The sequence below is a fragment of the Saimiri boliviensis genome, chromosome 15 (assembly GCF_048565385.1).
Source record: "Saimiri boliviensis isolate mSaiBol1 chromosome 15, mSaiBol1.pri, whole genome shotgun sequence".
Taxonomy (NCBI): Eukaryota; Metazoa; Chordata; class Mammalia; order Primates; family Cebidae; genus Saimiri; species Saimiri boliviensis.
In genome coordinates, this window is record NC_133463.1 from 45,882,119 (window position 1) to 45,899,462 (window position 17,344).

General features: G+C 37.3%; 1 protein-coding gene across 2 annotated transcripts in view; it reads right to left on the minus strand.

Moving 5' to 3' along the window:
- STMN2 (stathmin 2) overlaps window positions 1-17,344 on the minus strand; it is a 55,658-nt gene that overhangs the window by 21,867 nt on the left and 16,447 nt on the right. For both annotated transcript variants that reach the window (XM_003940189.4, XM_074386966.1), the window contains exons 2-3: window positions 8,119-8,214; window positions 3,286-3,458 (exon numbers count right to left, since the gene is read on the minus strand). In XM_003940189.4, coding sequence (XP_003940238.1) covers window positions 3,286-3,458; window positions 8,119-8,214 — 269 coding nt within the window. The remainder of the gene's footprint in view (window positions 1-3,285; window positions 3,459-8,118; window positions 8,215-17,344) is intronic.

Here is a 17,344-nt window from a genome sequence, read left to right on the forward strand (position 1 = left end):
TATAGTGGTGAGCCACTCCATCTGGCATGGCTCACGTTATATTTCTGCCAGACAGTATTGTTTCATGGAGCTGCTTAGACTGATAATTTTTATTCTATCGATAATAAATTAATCGCAGCAGGGCAACAGGAGAGTTACACATTGAATAGTGTATGGACTAAATAATTATTCTAATTGTTATAGTAACACCAAACATTTGTAGACAAAAAAATGTGGACATCTATAGATTTGTTTACTTAAGATACATTATTTTTTCCTCTTGTGAGAACACCTCGATTTGTTTCTGGGAAACTACCCCTCCGCAATTCTCACCCCAGGGATCCTATCTAAACTCCTTTGCAGGTCAGTGGTGGGCATGTGATTCAGGCTAGCAAATCAAAGTATTACATCCTTTTGGCCACAACGATTGATTCTGGGTTGAGCATGTGATCCAGGTCAGCCCACTGAGACTCAATTTCAAGACTTTTGTTAAACTATTGGGAAAAAGAAGCTCTGTTTCTGCTGAAGCCTCTAAGTTGTGAGAAAAATAATTTGGAACTGACTACTGAAATTAGACTTCCTTGGTAATGAGACCAATTAAATGCAGGAAGATGTGGCAGGCATTGAAAGAACGTTTTCTGATAATTCTGTGACCCTTGGATCCAGCTGTTCCTGATGCTATAGCCACTCCTAGACTTTTTGGTTACATATTCACTCTTTGTTTTAGCTTGTTGAGTTTGGTTTTGGTTATAGGCATGTCCTTACTAAGATAATTACTGAGATATATGCACTTGCTAAAGGCTCTTTAAAGAGAATTAATAGTTCTTTAAATTAGTGCTAATTAAGTCAGTATAACCCAATAGAATAAAATAAATTAGTGATTTTTTAACGTTGGCACTTTCTTTAATTAGTTGTATTTTCTTTTAATTAAAATTCTGCCATTAACAAAAAAATAAAAAAAAAAAAAGGACAAAAATAAAACCCTACCACTGGGACATAATCTATGTGATGATTTTTGCATTACAAAATTTTAGCAAATAACTGGAAAGGTGATGAAATATGGCTTTTAAAGGGTTCCAAGGAATATTCTTTTCTGGGCATTGTAATACTGGATGATTACATTTCTAAATGTCTTTTAGCCATGTGGTCAGTTTCTAGTTCAATTCAGTTGTTTAAATGTACAATCATTGACAATTTCTTGCTGTCAGGGTGCAGGAGCTTTATCAAATTCATTAATTAGTAACCTCAGGGAGTTTTATAGGAACACCTAGTTAATTTTGATCATCTTAGTTCTTTTTTTTATCCTCAATAATTTCCTTCAAATTAAGCGTATTACCTAGAAACACCAGCAACATCTTAAATCAGGATGTTGAATTTTGGTTTCTTAGTTTTAATTTCACCTCAGTCACTGATTGTATTCTAATCAAGTCATAGCATCTCAATATATGTCAACCTATGACTCATATCTCTACCTATTACCTATAAGATGACAATGCTTGGGTCAGAACTTAAACTGCTTTGGGTGCAACATGCTCTCCACTGTTTTAGATATTGCTTATATCTGTTGGCAGCAAAGTTTTGATAACTTTGAATAATTTATTTTAGATTCACCATGAGAATAAAGCTATAAATAACACAAAAAAGCCAATAGAAGTGCTTTAAAGCAGCTTCCTGTAGTTACCTTAGTTGAGTTAGTAGCTCAGGTTCATGCTTTCTAAATCTAGAACAATTATAGCTAGTATCATATATATATCTATATATATATACACACACCCACAATATTAATATATAATTATGGTATATATATATATACCAACATTAATATGTAATTATGGCACATATAATATTAATATATAATTATGGTATACACATATACACATCACATATATACCAATTACCATTGTTATGTCTATATCTATAGTTGGTATATGTAATATGTAGAGGTAGCTATATATAATATGTCTGTAATATGGATATCTCTATATACCAATTACCATTGTAATTACATATATAAAAATTTATGTATGTATATGAAATACTCATCAGGCATTTGGAGAACATCACTCTTAGGTGAAAATTAAGATCAGTATGTTAGATATCATAGGAGGATTTTTTTTTAACCACAAAGATTGGTATTTTCTGGTTCAGAAAATTCAATCTAAGGATTTCTAATGTTTGAACCTCATTATTTGATAATACACATATCTGTGTAAATATATGTGTGTATAAATGCATATATATTATACACACATATTTGTTTTTGTTCCACATTCCCTCTTGGAGAATTCAATCTTTAAGAGGACTGTCTTCATTCTGTTTTTAATTATCCAACATAGACGTGTCTAAAGTGTTGGCTGACTTTTTATAGACAACATCATAAAATTGTGCAGGGAACATGTTCTTAGTGACTACCTAATTCTAAAAATATATCGTTAAAAGTAATGGAAAATACAACGTAGGGATGAATTACCTGAAAGCATTTCATTTTTGGATGATCAAGAATACCTTGATGGGATTAACTACCATAACCACATGGCTGGAACAGACACATTCAAATGACTTCTGTCTGTGTATAGAGTCCCTAGGATTTCTGAATGTTCTCAAATAATACCCTTGGCTCTTCTTAGGCATGTGATTATAGAAGATCAAAGATCTGGCAAAAGGAAAGCTCTTTAATACAATCAGGGACCAATGGCAAAAAGAGAACAAAATCCCATCAAGGCTTAGAAAAAGATAAAGAACATACTCAAAGATCTCAGTGAAGGTCCTGATGTTGGAAGGACCTTCTCAGGAGGGAAGGGGCAAGCTCTTGGCCCTTGCCCTTGCGGAGGACAGCATCTGGGCAGGAAAGATCTTGGAAGGAAGATCTTGTAATTTATAATTCCAAGGAAAACCCCTCTGACACTGGGGGTGACACAAATCCTCAGAGAGAGGTATCAGCACTCCTTCCCCTCCCCGCCACTGGAGTTGGCCAGGGCTGTGTTTTCTCTAACACAGTGCTTCTGCTTGATGGACTAGGGAAGGGAGATTTTTATAATAAGGGGATTCAATGCAGGGAAGGGACACCAGTGCATTGAAGCTCTTTTGGTTTCTGAGAGCTCTGGTTTGGCTAGCCTAAAATTAGCATTTATCTTACCATAATTGAGGCAAGATTTACCCCAACTAGCTTGGCTCTGTGTCTACTGAAAACCTATACATGTTGAGATGGTGCAGATTCAGATGTCATTGTTCTCTGTGTGTGTGCTCATATGCATTAGAGGGAGGAGCAGAAGGAGAGAGAGAAGAAAAACCTATGGAAAGAATTACCTTTCTTCTTTCCTCAGCAGCCTCCAGTTTCTTCTGGATCTCCTCCAGGGACAGGTCTTTCTTCTTTGGAGAAGCTAAAGTTCGTGGGGCTTCTGAGATAGGAGATGGTGGCTTCAAGATCAGCTCAAAAGCCTGGCCAGAGGCACGTTTGTTGATTTGCTTCACTTCCATATCTGAAAAATGAACATTTGAGAATGTTAAGCATACAAAGCTTGCAGCATGGGTTCATTTTAATAATTAGGATTCCAGCAATTGGAAGTAGTGTTGTTATTCTGGGAGATAGGAATAAAATGCTGTTTATGAGCATTTGCTCTATGTTTTTTCGAACGTATAAGACCTCTCTGTCTTTATTATAACTATGGATACATTTTAACAGAATACATATTTACAACATTGGGAAATTTGACAATATCTACAGGGAGTTGAATAATGGTAAGCGTACTTAGAAAAACAAGCCTAAATTGATTTTAAATTAAGCTTTATTTTCCTTTTGAATAAATATGAGCTTTGCATGAAAATCAAATAGCACAGATTTATGTTTTTGGAAATTATCATAGCTGTGGGTACTTTTTGGTTAGACGAGAAAAATAACGGAATTCTCCAGTTCTCACATATAATAAGATATGATTACATAGATATGTATATATATGCATACACCATTATATATATTATCACCATTCCTATGCTTAGGAATCACAGGAGCTATGGTAGAACCAATATAACTCCTGAACAGTTGGACATATTTGGCAAAGTCAATGCTGATATGCAAAGCATCCTGCTGATTTCTGTTTTGCCCTTCTTTATGTTCATTGCTTCCAGTCATCAATCATGCACAGTGTCCACTCCAGGGATGACAGCATCACTCTGTGATGGGGGTCCTTGTCTTCAAGATGCTTACAGTCTAATGGGGGGCAATAAGACAACACCCCATTGTAATGTCTTTGCTCCTATGTTGCTGCTGCTTAGAATATCCTCCTCTAGTGGACCTCAGCTGGAGCTGGGAAAGAGCCACTGTGGTGGAGGAGGGAGGAGCAACATTTATTAATCTAATTTACACACATGCAGTTGGACATGGTGGCTCACAGGCGAATCACTTGAACCCGTGAGGTGGAGTTTGCAGTGAGCTGAGATAGCGCCCCTGTACTCCAGCCTGGGCAACAGAGTGAGACTCCATCTCAAAAAAAAAAAAATGTATACACATACACATTAAAAAAAATGTATACACATACACATATAATACTATTCAGCCTTAAAAAAGCTTGGGGGAAATCCTGTCATTTTTGACAACATGGGTGAACCTGGAGGACACTATGCTAAGTGAAATAAACTAGGCACAGAAAGACAAATACCACATGATCTCACATGTGGACTATTCATAAAGTTGCACTCACAGAAGCAGAGTAGAATTGTGGTTATCAAGGGCTAGGGGTGGAGACTGAGGAGATATTGGTCAAAGAATACAAAATTTCAGTTAAACAGGAAGAATAAATGCAAAAGATTAATTGTACAACATGCTTACTGTTGTTAATAACAATGTACTGTGTTCTTGAAAATCACTGAAAGAGTAGAATTTTTGTTCTCACCACAGATAAATGGTGTGTGAGGTAATGCATATGTGAATTTGCTTGACTTAGGCATTCCCTAATGTATACATTTTGAAACATGCTGTACACTACAAATAGATATAATTTTTATTTGCCAATTAAACAAAAGAACTGAAGAATGGTTAGCCATTTTCTTCTATCAGTGGCTTATGTATTAAAGATAAGCAGATTATCAGGCCCTTATGTTTTAGGCTTGCAGAACATAAATTATACTATGAAATAGTATAATTTATAATAGAAAAGATGATAGCTAGCACCTGCTAGGGCATTTATAATAGATAGAACTCACAATTTAGTAAAATGTAATGATTTTTAAAAGAACGTCATTGGTCAGCCCTTGATTTCAGATGAGCATTCTTTGAGCTCCGAACTCCGTCTCTCTGGTTTTAGCCCACTGATCCTTGTTTGAAACCTGGAAACACCCACGATTAGGCCATTCTCTGCGGTGCACCACCATCTTTCAAGTATTTGAAAACAGTTTGGTTCCATTTCAAGTTTTTCCCCTGGGCTAAACATCTTCAAGTGCCCTAGAATAACGCTGTTTCTACATCTTTACCACCATATTATTTCTTAACCTCTAAGTGCTCCCTAATTTATTACTGTCTTTTTAAAATTGTGGCAACCAAGACAGCCAGGTCTCCAGGCTCTTGATGCGCAGGTTACGCTCCCATTAATGTTCTTTTAGCAGCTCGGTTAGAGGCTGTAGTCAAGTAAAATCCCAGGCTGGAGGGATTGACCTCATATCCTTGGCTGCTAATAGATAGTCTAGATAAAACTAATTCAGTAAGTACATTGGAAATAATGTGGGGTTTTTCTTCATAAATGTAAAAATGTTTTTCATTTTCCTGATGGCATCCAAGAATATACTTAAATTTTAAATACAATTCTATAAACATTTTGTTAGCCTTTGGCAAAGGATTATAAAAGAACACAGGCAAATAAAAACAGTTTATTTGATAAGGTGATGGGGTTTTAAATGGCTTAGGTTAGAGGTTCTGGAATTAGACCGGCCTATGCTTGCATCCAAATCGAGAGCATCTTTAATAGCTGTGTGACACTGGGTAAGTTAATTAACTTCTTTATGCTTTTATTTCCTCATTTAAAAGATGGAAGTAAAAAGAGTACCTTCCTCCTAAGGTGGTTGTAAAGATTAAAAGATAAATGATGCTGAATGCAAAGCACAAACCATAATACTTAGGGCTTACAAATAATTAATAATAATAATTTCTTGTTAAAATGTTTGCCTACAATAAATAAGTCACATTATTATCTAACATAGAAATATCAAGTCAAGTTAAAGACTTCAGAGACTTGAGATTCTCTATGGAATCCTTGATGCACAGTTTACAAGCAGTCTTGAATTGTCTATTCAACTTCAACTTTAAATACAACTTAATAAAAATTATGGAAGCCTGTAGAAAAGGATTGTAAGAGAACACAGGCAAATAAAAACGGCTTTTTGCAAGACTCAGGTCACATATAACTTCGCATTTTTTTCTTCCCCTTTTTTCAATCCCTAACCCAGCAAAAACCATCCCGGCCTCCTTTGTACTAACCACTCTGTTTTCTACTGGTCATTCACATAAGACTCTTTTACTAAGCCCTGAATTCTTTGTAGGTGAGAACTCTGCCGTATTGAAACCTGGATCCTTAGGGACAACTTGTAGTTCGACGTTAGAGTCCTGTAAGAAACATAGCTGGATCCTTCGTCACAGCTACATCTAGCAAATAATAAAGATCTAATTTATTTGTTGCTGAATGAATTTGTACGAAGTAGGCATTGGCCCTGCATTCTAATGAGTATTGCATTTGGAAACACAAATCCTTTCACATGGAAGATATTTCCTTATGAAACAGTTAATTAGCATTTATGATGCTTGTGCCGTGATGGAATAACGTTAGAAGGAAAATGCCTTTGAGTCCTCAAATAGGTTTTAAAGGCACAGAATGGGTTAACTGCCACAGAGTCTTTTGTCTTGTCTTTAATGTCTTTCTTTACATATGTGGAAAGGAAAGATAACAGTGAGTCTGAGAGTTAGCAAAATATGCCTTAGGGATATCCAGGATACATATAACTGTATGAACTATTTTAGTTAAGTTGACTGAATTAGGTAAGGATGACGATAATGAAGGCTATCATTGTAGAGTGATATAATGAGCTAGGCTTGGTTTTGAGTATTTGACTTATATTAAACCATTGAAACCTCACAACAACCCCGGGAGGAAGATGCTAGAGTTAAATGAGACTCAGAAAATCCAAGTATCCATTTGCCGAAGGTCATGTGAATTGTGGCCCAGCCAAAGTAAGCAAAATGAATCAGGATAAATCAAACCTAAAAAGTCGCACTTTGATAATGTTAATTGTCATGCTAATTCTTTTTTTTTTTTTTTTTGAGACGGAGTTTCGCTCTTGTTACCCAGGCTGGAGTGCAATGGCACGATCTCGGCTCACCGCAACCTCCGCCTCCTGGGTTCAGGCAATTCTCCTGCCTCAGCCTCCTGAGTAGCTGAGATTGCAGGCACGCGCCACCATGCCCAGCTAATTTTTTTGTATTTTTAGTAGAGACGGGGTTTCACCATGTTGACCAGGATGGTCTCAATCTCTTGACCTTGTGATCCACCCGCCTCAGCCTCCCAAAGTGCTGAGATTACAAGCTTGAGCCACCGCGCCCGGCTATGCTAATTCTTTAGGCTTTTCTTTTCAGACCCTCTTTATCTAGGGCGACAGTCGTTAAGTCCGTTTTATTTGTTGAGTAAATTATTATTGTTATTATCATTAGCTTGTTGACTAGTATGTACAAAATACAGAAACTTTATAAAGACTACAATAAAGCAAAAACAGTGATGGTTGTTGATACTTTCCCTTGAGTTTTCTAAGTTTAAAGCATTTTCTTACAAATTTTGATCTGTTCTAATTATGGCTTAGCTTATTATGTTATTTGCAAAGAAAGGCCTTAGGCATATTGTGGATGTTGATATGCTGGCTGTAGCTGTTAATAAGAGTGCATCCACATTTCTTTAACAGACATTAATGTGTTGTTATTAGCACCAAATTCAAACTGTTTTGAGCAATAGATAATCAATTGGACACAATAGGTAGACACAGCACGTCAATAGTGAGATCTACAAAATATTGATTTAATTACATTGGAAGCTGTGAGAAGCAAACGTACATCAAGCTTTCCAAATGATCTAGCTGGCAGGGGCAGGTCTATCGTAGGTAACTCACCATCATAAGTATAGATGTTGATGTTGCGAGGTTCTGGGTAAAAGCAAGAGCAGATCAGTGACAGCATGGACAGCTCCTTCATTTTTTCCTTGTAGGCTGAAATGAAAAGCTGAAGATTAGTATATTTCATTTTTTTTTTCTGAATTTCCCTTTACTGCTTTCTTTATGTTCAATAATAATTATACCCTCCTTTAGAGTGAATATTGGCAGGTAGACTCCTTTGCCTTCTTTCTCTAAATATAAATGAATGCAAGATGTCAACAGAACTCTGAAGTGCATATTCCTTATTGCAGAGGACACGAATTGCATAGTATAGCAGGTTAAATAACAAGGGAAAGAAAGGGAGTTAGAAAAACAAGGGAAGGTCAAAGGAATTAAGATCCAGCAGGATAGGAGGGAGAGAGAGGAAACAGATGGAATTAGTGGAAACAGACATGATTACCAGAGAGGAAGAGGCTCATTCTAGTAAATACGCATGCATAGCTATTGTACGTAAGTAAGATTCCAGAGGGCTCCTCTATTGGTTCAGCCTGAATTGCCATGTACTCATTTGGGGATAGTCAGAGAACTCATCAGGATAGTTATTAAGCAGATGCATTATCCAGGGTCCTATGCTGCTGCTTTCTCTTAATCTCCAAGTGCATTTTCTTATCTGCCCCTCTTTTCTTCTCTTTTTTCCCCTCTCTCTCACTCTCTCCTCTTACCCCTCTCTCAGACAGAGTTGCTCACCCAGGCTGTAGTACAGTGGCGTGATCTCAGCTCACTACAACCTCCACCTCCTGGGCTCAAGTGATCTTCCCCTCTCAGCCTCCCTAGTAGCTGGGACTAAGGTGTGGTCCACCATGCCTGGCTAATTTCTGTATTTTTTGTAGAGACAGAGTTTCTCCAGGTTGCTCAGGCTGATCTCGAATTCCTGGACTCAAACAATCCATCTACCTTAGCCACCCAAAGTGCTGGGATTACAGGTGTGAGCCTCCATGCCCAGCACCCCCACCTTTTTTTTTAAATTTCAACTTTTATTTTAGATACAAGGGGTATATGTGCAGTCTTTTTACATGGGAATATCATACGATGCTGATGTTTGGGGTACAGATCTCGTCACCTGGAGACTGAGCATAGTACCTGATAGGTAGTTTTATAAACCTCTTTCCTTCCTCCCTCTACCAGTCTGCAGTGTTTATTGTTCTCATGTTTCTGCCCATGTGTGTTCAGTGTTTAGCTCCCACTTATAAGTGAGAACAGGCTGTATTTGGTTTTCTACTCCTGCATTAATTCACTTAAGATTATGGATCCCGGCTGCATCCATGTTGCAGCAAAGGTCATGATTTTATTTTTTCTTAAGGCCGTGTTGTATGGCATGCTGTATATTTACCACATTTTCTTTGCCCAGTCTACCACTGATGGGCACCTAGTTTGATTTCATGTCTTAGCTATTGTGAATAGTGCTGCCATGAACGTACTAATGCATGTGTCTTTTTAGTAAAATAATTTATTATATACCAAATAATGGGATTGCAGGGTCAAATGGCAGCCTCTGTTTTAAGTTCTTTGTCTCTCTCTTTCTACACACACCAAAGCCCTGGATCTGAGATCTGATTAAACTGATAAGGATCTCCTTCCCTCCCTTGCAACTCATCTTTGGTGCCAACCTTGCCAAACAGTTGCAGGAGTCCAGCTTGCCACCTCCTTAGTCCTTCACTCCCCTTTCCCATTTCATTTTCTCATTTTTCCTCTAGGAGGCCTCCTGCCCAGGTAAACTTGGTGAATATCTCATCACTGTCAGTTATCATCAGGCCAAATATCTCCAAACTACCAGGTGGGGTAAGGAGGTGAAATCTTGTTACTTTTGCTGATTATTCAATTAGTAAAATTAATAAATTAAGGAAAGTAGAAGAAAATGATAGATATACTGTGCACTAACTTGTGAGAAAGTATAAACAGATGGTTGTGGCCTAAAATATAGACTTCACAGTTTAACAGTTGCCTCTTAGCAGGAGCTTCCAATCATTACTATAATATAACCCAGGGGAGAGTGGGTATCTCAGGAAAGAGCATTCTCACAAGATGAGTTTGGGCATTATTGACAGGTGCAAGTTTTTTTGGCCAGAAAGAAACATATTCAACACTTGGATGCTTTAGATTCACAGATACTGAATTATTCTATTTTTTTTTTTTTTTTTTTTTTTTTTTTTTTGATGTGGAGTTTCACTCTTGTTACCCAGGCTGGAGTGCAATGGCGCGATCTCGGCTCACCGCAACCTCCGCCTCCTGGGTTCAGGCAATTCTCCTGCCTCAGCCTCTTGAGCAGCTGGGATTACAGGCACGCGCCACCATGCCCAGCTAATTTTTTGTATTTTTAGTAGAGACGGGGTTTCACCTTGTTGACCAGGATGGTCTCGATCTCTTGACCTCGTGATCCACCTGCCTCAGCCTCCCAAAGTGCTGGGATTACAGGCTTGAGCCACCGCGCCTGGCCAGATATTGAATTATTCTAAGAGATTTTTTAGTTAACTGTCCACATATCTCACCACCAATTTTACAAATGAAGATATAGCCCCACAGAGGTGAAAGTCACATGTAGCCAGTGAAAATGGTGAAGCTTCTGAGTAAACTGCCATAAATCAATGTATTTTAAAACTGCCAGAAGGCTTTCTTCTAGCTCTACTTTTTAAGGATGAGGTTCAATGTGTTAACAGGTGCAAAGATCAAATATCATTTGCCTGTGATTCAACCTGACACATCCTGAGGCTCTGCTAAAAGAATCTCCTCACTATTTAGCTTGTTTTCTTAAAATAGGCAATACATTTTGTCCTGTGCCATAAAAGTCCTGGAACACCCATTCTGAGACATTTTATTGAACACCTTTGGAATTTTACAAGGCTAAACCAAAATTCTTTGTATCATTTGTTTACTCGGTTAATGAAATCGTGTCACTTATAAAGGCCCAAGCAGATGTAGATTCATATGGATGTTCAGTGAGAATCATTATTTCTGCCAGAGGATAAAACATTTGGTGTTTTAATAGATTTAATTCCATGAACTAATTGAAAACAATAACAGCAAGGCTTTGTAGGCTGGTACCTTTTTTGGAAGAGAAATGCAATCTGGTGTCCAAAATATTTTGCAAAATTAGCACATATTAGAGGCACATGAAGCATATTACATGCTGACTTTATTAAGAAGGGTCATTCCAAACATAAAAATAAAATAAAAGATTTTCCATCTCACAAAGTAGTAACAGATGAAAGCTGTAGGAGAACATGAATTTTTAGTGAAGAAAAAACTCCTCAACATCTGTCCTTAGGAAATGAAATTCAATAATTTTCAGTAAGGCCACTTCCCTAATTATGCTTGACAAGCTAATAAAGAGAGGTGAGTGTAAACATTGTCAGACACCAGCACATTTAGAGTCCCATGCGTAATTAATAATTATTACTATTATGGACTAAATATTTGTGTCCCCCCACAATTTGTATTTGAAATCTAATTCCCAACGTGATAGTATTTGGAGGTGGGATTTCTGGAGAGTAATTAGTTCATGTAGGTGAAGCCTTCATGAATGGGATTAGTGTCCTTATAAGAAGAGACCAGAGAGCTGTATCAATCCCTTTCTGCAGCATTAAAATGCAACTAGAAGCTGGCAGTCTGGAAACCCAAAAAGATTCCTAACTAGTATCTTATTATCCTGGCAGCCTGATCATGGACTTCCAGTATACAAAACTGAGAAAAACAAATTTCTGTTGTTTATAAGCCACCTGGTCTATGGTACTTTGTTATATCAGCTAAAACTAAGAAAATGATGATAAAGATGTTCTTTCCTGTTCGAGGTGGTCTGGGGACAAAACCTAGTTAACCTCTGTGGGTGATTCCTTTAATAACATTCTTGTTTTTAGTGTTATTTGTATCAAAGGCTATGACTCCACATAGCAGGACTCTACCCAGTGACAGCCATTGCATAAGTTCTCATTGATAAATTGCTTGCATTCTAGGGAGATCCTTAAAAGCCAGCTGCAACCACAGCCCAGGCAAACCCCGATTGCTTCCCTGCAGCAAAGGAACACTCTCTTGTGAAGAAGGGTTTCTTCCTAACGTGGTGAAGTTGCCCAAACTCCCCAGATGGCATTGCTGGAAAGATATGTTATCAGGAAGCAAACGTAAGACACAAATGCATAAAGCACAGCAGGTTATGTGATCTGGCTAAGGGAAATGGTAGTGCAAAGAGAAAAAAAGGGAAGAGACATAATGAAAGAAGAACTGATAGGAAACAGTAACTGAATTTCAAGCCACTGAACCCTTTGAAAGGTGGGATTAACTCATGAAAGACTGACTCTTAGATTTTTTCTGGCTTGTGTGGGAATAATGAATATGAATTTAAACACTTATCATTTTGTTATTTAATTTGGAATTGATAGTACAGTATCATAAAAATTACTTCTGTTTATTCATCCTAGGCAAAATTTTATTTGACACCTTAGTTTTGGCTAATGCTGTGGGTAAAAGAATTGGCAGTATGTATTAGACTTCCTGATCACATATAAAAGATAGTAAAGAATGCTCTGGAAATGTCATTAATATACTACTTTGGGAGAAAATGTGTCATAATCCCTGACAGGAATACTTGTTTGTGTCCCGACCCACTGGTGTTCTTAATGACCACAAAGAAAACGTCATTCACAGGACCAGATGGCTGACCATGGTCTTGTGTTCAGGACGGCTCTGCTGACGAGTGCCCGGGGTCTGTTACCACATTCCCTTGCCACTTTTCTTTTCTCTGCAATCACGTTAGTCTAGTGGGAGGTTTTCTTGGCATGTCCTAAATACTCCATTTAAATTCAACCTCATTTTTTCCTTTTGAAAAGTGCCCGGGGATAAAGTAAAGGATAAAATCAGATGTTATAGAATGCAGGATAGATGTCTCTTGGCCTTGGTTTTACAGCAATTTGATTTGCATGGTTTCTGATAGACAGAAAGGACAAAAACACTTTATTTGAAGCTTACCCATTTATATATTCAGTGGCAGAAAGCACCTCTTTCCTCAGGAAAACAAACAAACAACCAAAAAAAAAAAAAAAAAAAAAACCTGTCATTTCCAGGCAGTGGCGTCTTTAACACCTGGTAAACTGGGGCACTAGCTATGGACCCTGCAGTCCTCAGAGCTGATGCCAGGATTTAAAAGGACAGCAGTTAATGGGAGAAATACGGGTCTCTGCTAATGGGTTCTAGAAAGACCTGAGTGTTGCACCCACGATTGTTAAACACTGCTCCTTCCCTAACTCTGTCCTCCCTTTTCTCTTTCTCCCATTACCTAGGTCTTAACAGAGACAGAAATAGCTACCTTGTAGTTCATTTTTGGTTCTTTTTTTCTTTTTCATAAGGAAAAACATTTCCTTTTTAATTTTAGGAATTAAGCCCCTGATGATAATTTTAACTCAATTCTGATCATATTGTGTGTATTTGGACGTTTGCTTACTTTGGAGCACTATAACTCAAGGTCAGATTATTTTTTTAAGAGGCAGATCTGTAATCCCATTTAAAAATCCTTTTGGGAGGTCCATCCCTGTGATATTCTTCTTTTAAGACAAAATAGACTAACACAATTTCATTTCAAACACTTCTTACATACTACATTGGCCCAAATTTGGAGCATAAAATATTTAGGTTGATGAATATGTAATTAATGATGCAACATTTAAAAAGAAAAAGAAATAACTCAGATTTTTAAAGACCCTTTTAACATCTCAGAAGATCACTGACATGAGATAATGTTCTAGATATTTCTGCTGTGATGATGTAATGCTAATTGCTTTAGAATAAAATTAGATTCCGTTCACATTTTACCCATCTCTGTCTACAAAAATTATGGTTTCCGAAGCCAGGGGGGTTTTGAAAGATTAATATTTTGACCAACCAAAGCATCATAGTTTTCCTATAGGAATAGATAAGAAATCAAATAAAGGGACATTTAAGAAGGTCAAAGCAGTACAACCCATCACTGGGTTATACAGAAACATATGAGGGTCTTAAATTTCAATTTGATATATTCTTGGCACCAGTGATAGTGACAAGGAAAAGAAACTAGATGATATGAATCAGTCCTTGTGATGAAAACTGTAATAGAAGCAATAAATTGTTCCAACCTGGGACCTCAACTTCCTCCTGATTCCAGTTAAAGCTCCTGCTGTGTTTAATGAGAGATCTGCTACATCATGTAGTCTCTTGTCCTTCTTTTCTTTCCCCTGATGGAAGAAATTTTTACAGTCCTTGATGGAGACCAAATGGCTGTGGTTTAAAGGAGTAATGAAAGCCCTTTATTCTGTGTATGTGTCACGATTTTTATCACTAAGTATAATTCTGAGTATTGAGGGTTTTTTTTTCCCCTAAGCCCCTGTATACTACCAGGTAGTAAAAACCTAAAATGATAGCTAGATTGATTGGGACTTACATGAGACAAAGCTAGGGTAAAAAAAATAGAGAGTCTGTTCATCTGGTTAAGGACAGTGAATGACTGTGCTCTTCCCTTCCTGCAGTCTTCTGAGATGGGATGCTCCTGGGCAGCAATTTGAGGCTGCCAGGACGTTCTCTGAATTGTTTCTCCAAAATGGCTCAATGTAGCACCCAAGTGGTGTAAATTTCTCCCTATTACTTTTTAATTCTTGGCTGAAGTGTAGAAAAATATTTTGCATCCATTTTTAATTAGCAAAACTCACTTTCTATGCAGAATGATTATTGCATTTGTGAGGCTGATGTCCAGAGTCACAAATGTTTTGGTCGTCAGCGATAAGGATTCTGGCTTCACTGTTCACTGTGTTGTAATGTGTGGCTTTTCTCCAGAAAATAAACCCTGGCTTTTATCTCACATAGGTTTTGAATTTAGCCTGACTATGACTTTGTATATAAGACTACATAAGGGTGGATTGGCTATTATGTTCTCAGTGAAAGTAGGAACTTTCAGAAATAAAAAGTGCAAGACTTTTATCACACTGCAAAATAAGAAAAAAAATCAGATGACTTTATTTCAGTTCATGGGCCTGTTGACTTTTCTGTTTGAATTAACCAGAAGTTTGGAGACTGAAAATATAGATTTAATGAACTCAAAAGGAATCTTAGAGCTATCACTATGGGACGGGGTTGACTGTCTTCAGATAATGAAATATGCTAATTTATATTGAGCATTGGGAAGACACAGTCAGATTAAGCAGCAGCAATTTGTATCACAAACCTATTAGTTATATCATGATTTAATTCCTCTAACAATCTGAGAAGTTAAAAGTTCAGAGCATATTTCTTGAAGAGTTTGCATCAAAACCTCGACTTCTTTGGGCTGGTGTGAAGTTTCAGTGTATTTGAAGAGCTCCATATTGCTGTTTTAGATCTGAGTATGTTTTATAAAATTCACTTTATGTGTAATAGTTATTAACATCAACTGTGAAATAAATATTTTAACTTGGTGTTATTGCCAATTACTATTTACTAATGTTCGACCAACACAGAATTCTTATCTGTGTAGTGTACAAATTGTACTTAAGGCAGTCTCCCTGAATGTTGCCTTAGGGAATGAATGATATCTAAATAATTAATGGAAGATAACTATTTCAGGCGAAAGTCACAAAAGCTGCATATAGGAGCCAACATTTTGCTTTCTTCCATAATACTAAAAAGAATAGCCAAGTGTCCTTCAACAAAATTGTGTAAAATACGCAGTGTGTAGCATTACTTAATTGTGTAAAATCCTAAAGGCTGGATTTTTCAAATCACATTCATTAGAGTTTTATTTTAGCCACTCATTCAAGAACTGTGCATTGCTTGCACAGTTTGCAGCATGAGTTTGGCTTATGTAAATGGTGGCAGTGAACAAAAACCAACAGTCAGTTAAGAGTTTCCACCTGAATGACAACAAGCCCCATGACTTTGCTAGTCATACTTAAGTAATATGTCCTATGGTCACGTTGTGTCAAAGAGAACAGAATCAATATATTCTATTTTATATTTATAAAGTATGTTGGCTGGGCGTGGTGGCTCACACCTGTAATCCCAGCACCTTGGGAGGCTGAGAGGGGCGGATCACGAGGTCAAGAGGTTGAGACTATCTTGGCCAACATGGTGAAACCCCATCTCTACTAAAAATACAAAAATTAGCTGGGCGTGGTGGCGCACGCCTGTAGTTCCAGCTACTCAGGAGGCTGAGGCAGAAGAATCGCTTGAACTCAGGAGGTGGAGGTTGCAGTGAGCCAAGATCACGTCACTGCATTCCAGCCTGGCGACAAAGCAAGACTCTGTCTCAAAAAAAATGTTATATTTTATACTTACAAAATATAAAATCTACTATATATAAATAGAAAATAATACTGTCAAGGTTTAAAACGACCTGATGTTACACAAAAGGTTACAGTGATTTTGTTTTGGAGTAGCTCTGGCAGTATGTGAGAATAACAGAGCCTGTGAGATGTGTGTGAAGCATCGTACTATTGTTTCCATGGTGTAATTATCTTCAACATCCATCTTAGAGGCAGCTAAATAGGGTGAAAGAAATCTTTAGGGTTAACCTAGATATGAAACTGAAAATTGCTTTTTTGTTTTGGAACTCAAATGTTACTTCCTCAAGCTTTGCAATGTAGACTCATTTTCTGAAATTGGTTTTATCAAATCATATCCTTGATAATTAGTATAATTTTCTGCAAAGAACCTAAGCAATATACAATGCAAGCAAGTAATCCTTCTGAAGCTTTTGCATTCCAGTCACTTTTGTGTCATGCAGTTTATGTCACAAACTGGGTCAAAATATAAAAGACAATTTAGTCTACGATAAATTTTCCTTTTTTTTCCCCTGGATACTTTGAAATAAAAGCTCCTCTAAGAAGTGGATATTTTCTCCTGAATACACAGTCCTCAAAGGAAGACATATAAATGACCAGTAGTTATATGAAAAAAGGCACAAGATCACTAATCATCAGGGAAATGCAAATCAAAACCACAATTAGATATCATCTCACACCTGTTGAAATGTCTTTTTGCAAAAAGACAGGAGATTGGTTAGCCAGAATGTGGAGAAAAGAATCCTTGTGCACTGCTGGTAGAATGTAAACTCGTAGAGCCATTATGGAAAGGGGTATGGAGGCTTCTCAAAAAATTAAAAAGAGAAGTACTAGGCCAGGCGCATTGGCTTATGCCTGTAACCCCAGCACTTTGGGAGGCTGAGGTGGATGAATCACTTGAGATCAGGAGTTCA